The 6,328-nt window shown below is 40.3% G+C and overlaps 1 protein-coding gene across 1 annotated transcript; it reads left to right on the forward strand.

Annotated features, from left to right (window-relative positions):
- Positions 1 to 3,624: 3,624 nt before the first annotated feature.
- LOC310748582 (olfactory receptor 4D9-like) lies at positions 3,625 to 4,221 on the forward strand (the record flags this gene model as incomplete). Its single annotated transcript, XM_083584434.1, has 1 exon — positions 3,625 to 4,221. One exon carries the CDS (start codon positions 3,625 to 3,627, stop codon positions 4,219 to 4,221), a length of 597 nt encoding a protein of 198 aa, XP_083440560.1.
- Positions 4,222 to 6,328: the final 2,107 nt, after the last annotated feature.

Here is a 6,328-nt window from a genome sequence, read left to right on the forward strand (position 1 = left end):
GTAAGGTTGCGGTTGGGCATTGGTTTATGGTTTGGTTGGTTGAGGGGCATGGATTGGCTGTGCCTGCCCCTCTAATGCTGCTGCTGCAAGGGATTCTGTTAAAGGAATTGGGGGCTAACTATTGCTTGTCTACTCTGTCAAGGGGGCTCGGGCCATAGCAATGAGCTCCTGGTTGCATTTGGGGAGGGCTGAGGGCAGGTTCCCTGCTCCGTCGCTACCCCCAAGTGTATTCCCCTTTTCTGACTTTCGCATCGTGCGGAATGTCAGCCTGTCCCACATGGTGGGGGCAGATAGTCACAACCAATGCCTAAGCAACCACTCACATTTTTGCATTTTAATAAAGTTGTGGCCAAAATTATGCCAAAAACCTTAAACAAAAAATTCTGTGTGATGTGTGAGTTATTGGGGTGGCCCTGGGGACCTCGACACGCAAATCCTAGGCTAGATTACAGCAGCTGCATTATACACGAAACTGCCTTTAAATTTAAGAGTATATGAGGCATGCGCTGGATAAGGCCAAAGTCCTATCTAATCTAGCATTCTGTTCTCCTAGTGGCCAAGCAGATGCCCATGGGAAGCTCACAAGCAGAAACTGAGCACAGAGCACTCCCTGGTCTATGATTCCCAGCCAGAGGCATATAGTCTCTGATAGTGAAGACCATTGATAGTCTAGAAGCTGCAGCTAGTGCGTAATAAAGCAGGTGGATTTCTGATGGCCTCTAGGCAGCCGAAACATTTACATTCTTCTTCTTTTTTCTTCAAATCACTTTTGCAAGAGCTGGCAGATTTCTAAACAGAGAAGCAGCATCAAGCTCCTCAAAGATCACCACACACCCTTGTTGCAAGCTACCTAACACTGTATGTGACCAACTAGCATAAACACAATGCATACCCTGATAAACTTTCAGCAGGAAAAGAATGAAATGAGAATCAAATTTGGAGAAGCAATCATGCAACTGGTCCACTGATGCAGCTTTCCTTACATAATGATACCTCTGAAACCTTTCTAGGAAGAGCTAAAGCAGTAGCAGTTGAAGACCCAAGAGATGTTATGGTCTCTTGCTAAATTAAATTTAGGCAACAGCTTCAGAGACCACATGGGGAAGCCAGAGTTGACTGCGTTTTCTCACAGTAGTAGGCTAATTTTCTCTCCTGCTTATTACAATACGAGTGATCACATCAAAGCTGTAAGTACATAAGCTATTCGAAGGTCTTGGTGAAATAGAATCTCAGATCTTGGACACATCAGGTATTTATGGTGAACTTATTTCATTTTTTAAATTTTATTTAACATGCATCAATTCAAGAGTTTCAGGCTTGCTTCTCACACAATGTTATGACAACTAAAGTGAAACATTTTATTTTAATGGCAGATTTCAGGTTTTCCCATTGACGTTATGGGACTTTAATTTGCTTCCTTCAGACTGGATTCTCTCTCTCTCTCTCTCTCTCTCTCTCTCTCTCTCTCTCTCTCATCTAGCTAGCTAGCTAGCTAGCTATCATCTTAATTGTGTCTACTTAAACACATTTAGTGTGAATGCCACAGAAAGTCCTGTGAGATTGGGCAATGGCTTTTAGATTCAATAATTTATTAAAAATGATTGGACAAACAATGAGGGCAGGTCAACATACCAATTTCTGTAGTGCAGGTCAACATACCAATTTCTGTTGTGTGAGAGCCAGTGTGGTGTAGTAGTTAAGAGCGATAGACTCATAATCTGGTGAACCGGGTTCGATTCCCCGCTCCTCCACATGCAGCTGCTGGGTGACCTTGGGCTAGACACACTTCTTGAAGTCTCTCAGCCTCACTCACCTCACAGAGTGTTTGTTGTGGGGGAGGAAGGGAAAGGAGAATGTTAGCCACTTTGAGACTCCTTTGGGTAGTGATAAAGCGGGATATCAAATCCAAACTCTTCTTCTTCTTCTTCAATTGAAACATCTATGTACAGATGCATTGTACTGCTAAATAATACATTGAGAGACATAACATATAGGATGAACAGCAAATTTTCATATGTGTTGAATATATTTTTGTTCTGTTTTGGGGGAAACTAGGCTTGTCTGCTGCATAATTGCCTTCCAAAGAAGGTACATATCATTCTCTAAAAGGCATTGGACCACTTCTAATTGCTTCTTCGTTGAAACCTTTGTTGTTGTTCTAAATAGTTACATCTTAATGGACACAATCCCACTGATTCCAGTGTCAACACAGAAAAGCAAAGTGGGAGAGCTGCTTTGCAGCCCCTTAAATGGAATCCATCTGTCTCTTCTACAACAGGCACAGATAACTCAAGAAACACGGAGGTGGTGGTTAATTTATTCCCCACCCATCTGGCTTGGTTTTGCCAGTCACTCTGGGTGGCTCCCAGCAGAACAGTAAAAACAATATTATAATAGGGATTTTTGTTATATCTCAGCCTATTCCTAATAATGAAGAGCAAGGAGGTGGGGAAGTGAAGAGAGATGCATAGATGTGCAGATTAGAAGAATAGCATGGAAAACAAAGTGTGATTAAAATGGAAGCAAAGGTATAGAAATTACCATTTGATAGATGTAATCTGCATATGGTTGGAAACTATTGAGTCGAACTGTACCCCCTCAGTGTTTTCATTATTGACATGCATGTTGCTGGACAGCAATTAATGTTAGGATTCTTATCTATGAGAATACAATTTTCAGGTCAGGAGTTTGATTTTTAGGGTGCAAGCAGAGGCAGTTCTAAGGAAGCGTGACTGGTTCAGCCACATCAGGTATGGAGCCTCTGGGGTGCCACATCAGATACCACCACTATAATGCCCAATGGAAGGCAAGAAGCGGGTGCAGATTTATTCTTTGGAATCTCTAGTTAAAATATCCCAGGTAGATTTTTTAAATTATTTTTTAGCATGGTGGTGGTAAATTCTTTCTGCAGAGTTTCTGGCATTCAGAGTAGACAATATTAAACTGGATGGATAAACAGAAGATCACAGGAGGGCATAAGAAGGCACTGCTGAATCAGGCTGATGGCCAGTCAAGCCCAGTATTCTGCTTTCCAGTCACAGCAGCCAAACAGATGTCTATAGGAAGTCCAAAAGCAGGACACAGATGAGATTTTTTAAGACCAAATTTAAATTCCTGAAATTTTTCACGAGGTAAAATGACCAAAAATAGAATCACCCATACACTTTGAACATTGCAAATAAATACACTGATAACCAAATGAAAATGTGGAGAAAATCAAATAAAAAAATATTATTTCCTCCCTCTAGATATTTGTCACAAGTCTACAGAATGGCAGTGGATAACTTCACAAGCAGAGTTACAGAATTTGTATTTGTAGGAATGTCACAAAATTCAGAATTTGAACAGTTTTTATTTTTTCTATTCCTGTTAGTTTATATAGCTACTTGGTTAGGAAATGTCACCATTATAATTACTGTAATATCAGACCATCATCTCCACATGCCATTATATATTTTCCTGGCCAACTTGGCTTTTCTGGATGTTAGTGAATCTACAGTAACTGCACCTAAATTGCTGCAAGTGCTCTTTTCCCAGAATAAAACCATCTCCTTCCATGGATGTTTGACACAGATTTTCTTTTTTCACTTCATTGGGGGTACAGTCGTTTTCTCTCTTGCAATGATGGCAGTTGATCGATATCTAGCTATTCACAAGCCATTGCAATACATGATCATCATGAACAAGAAAACCTGCTTTCGGATCATTTTGTGTGCATGGCTAGGTGGCTCCATTCACTCCATGGTCCAGGTAGCACTGATCCTGCAGTTACCATTCTGTGGTCCCAACATACTGGATAATTTCTACTGTGATGTTCCACAGGTGGTCAAATTGGCCTGCACAGACATCTATACTGTTGAACTACTTATGATCTCCAACAATGGACTTGTTGTGACAGGAACCTTCATTGCTTTGCTCATGTCATACAGCATCATCTTGTTCAAGATAAGAAATCATGTCTCAGAAGGAAAGCACAAAGCTCTTTCAACATGTGCAGCCCAGATCACAGTAGTGAGTTTACACTTCATCCCATGTATCTATATTTATGACCAGCCCTTCAAGAAATTTACAGCAGATAAGGTGGTCTCCATTCTCTACACAGTTATCAGCCCAGTGCTGAATCCAATCATTTACACATTAAGAAATACAGAGATGAAAAATGCTATAAGGAGACTAGTGAGGAAAGTGCTGAGGTTTTATCAGAAAAATTCAAAACTGTAAATGTTATTTTTATGTATATTGGTTCTTACTTAAACGTTCTTGTATATTGCTTTAAACTTATTTAATGATAAAATTACCAAAATTTTTAAAATATTATATTATATTATATTATATTATATTATATTATATTATATTAGTTTCTGCCTAAATGCCCAGGAAAAGAGAACTGCATTTACCTGGCACTGAAATTATGAGAAGTCGGGTTTTCTGGGGAAAGCATTTTTTTAAAAAAAAAAATGAGATACAACGACAAAAAGGGCCTGTTCTCTTGTCACCACCTTCTGGACCTCCCTCAACGGTGGCACAAAGTGAAGGGTTTCTCATGATGATGTCACAGGCCAAGTAGTTTTACATAGGGAAAGTCAGTCCTTGGGGTCCTGGGCCACATAAGGCTTTTAATATCTAAACACCTCAAATTTGGCATGAGAACAAATGGGCTGCCAGTGTATAAGCAGGCGTAAACTATATTTACGGTTAAGGACATAATGAGTTGGATTTATGTAGTAGTAGTAGTAGTAGTAGTAGTAGCAGCAGCAGCAGCAGCAATAATAATAATAATAATAATAATAATAATAATAATAATAATAATAAAAATTTTTATTTATATCCTGCCCTCCCTGGCCAGGACCGGGCTCAGGGCGGCTAACATCAGAGTATATAATACATTAAAACATAATGTAGGCCATTTCAGGAAGTTAAAATTAGTTGAATGAGTAGTTCTAATAACAAAAATGAATTTTGCAATGCCTGAAGGTGCAGCTTCAGGGTTGAGAGCAATAAAACAAGAAAGACTCACTGTGTTCTGTATAAGAATTAATGCATGGGTACTCATCTAAAGTACTAATCTGCCCCCTATCACCATAGCAGTGTTAGTGTTGATATTTTATTCTGTTTTTAGTTTATTGCTGATTTTATTTTTTAAACTGTTTTCAATAGTTGTTTTTAACCCCTTTTACTGTTAATTTTGTTGTTTTATTTTCTTCATAAACTGCTTTTTACAACCAAGTGGTGAATACATTTGTCCCCATGAAAGAGGCAGGGTGCCAGGGGGTCATGTGGGCCTTCTTCAAAAGGCTACTCACCTGTAAGCCTCAAAGGATAGCATGATCTAATGGGGCTATAGTAAAGGTACAGCTCTTTGACCTTTACTCCTGACCATTAGGTCCAGTCATGACCGACTCTGGGGTTGTGGCGCTCATCTCGCTTTATTGGCCAAGGGAGCCGGCGTACAGCTTCCGAGTCATGTGGCCAGAATGACTAAGCCACTTCTGGCAAACCAGAGCAGCGCACGGAAACACAGTTTACCTTCCCGCCGGAGTGGTACCTATTTATCTACTAGCACTTTGATGTGCTTTCGAACTGCTAGGTTGACAAGAGCTGGGACCGATCAACGGGAGCTCACCCCATCGTGGGGATTCAAACCACCGACCTTCTGATCGGCATGTCCTAGGCTCTCCGGTTTAACCTACAGTGTCACCTGCGTCCCTCTTCTTTGACCTTTAGCAAAGCCCTATTTGCACTTGCAGTGGTGTGGAGGGGTCTTTGTGCTTATTGTTTAGCATCACTTTCTACAGAAACCCCATGGTGACATTCTCTGGATTCTATGAAGTGTTGCCAGGCTCTCAGCCTCTTTGTGAACAGCCCTGCGTGGCTGCACGTGTTTGGAAGACATTTTTTATAAAGGTTGGAGTTTGAAAATGACCTTCAACCACTTGAGATATTTACCATGACAGGTGCAATTTCTTGCCCCCACCATCAAGTTATTTTCAAAGTTTCCCTCTCTTTGGCCCCCTTCAAATATCTCCTTGTTTTCTGCCAACAGCTCAAATTGTCAAAAACCCACCCTTTTTCTATACATTTTTTGACCCATTAAGACTTAAGCAAATAAAAGTGAACAAATAATCTTTGGTGGGACACCAGGGTCTTGTTAAGCCTTGTGTTGATGCTGTGTACACTTGATTGTGGGATGGTGACAGTGAGGCATTAAGCACTTGGGATGCCATACTTAAACTTCTGACAGTATTTCACTGCATTTTCCTGATGTTTTAATACCTGATAATTTCCATGTTTTATGTGATCTTTCACATAATGTAAAAGCCACTTCTGA

The sequence above is a fragment of the Podarcis filfolensis genome (genome assembly GCF_964270895.1).
Source record: "Podarcis filfolensis genome assembly, chromosome: 13".
Classification (NCBI taxonomy): Eukaryota; Metazoa; Chordata; class Lepidosauria; order Squamata; family Lacertidae; genus Podarcis; species Podarcis filfolensis.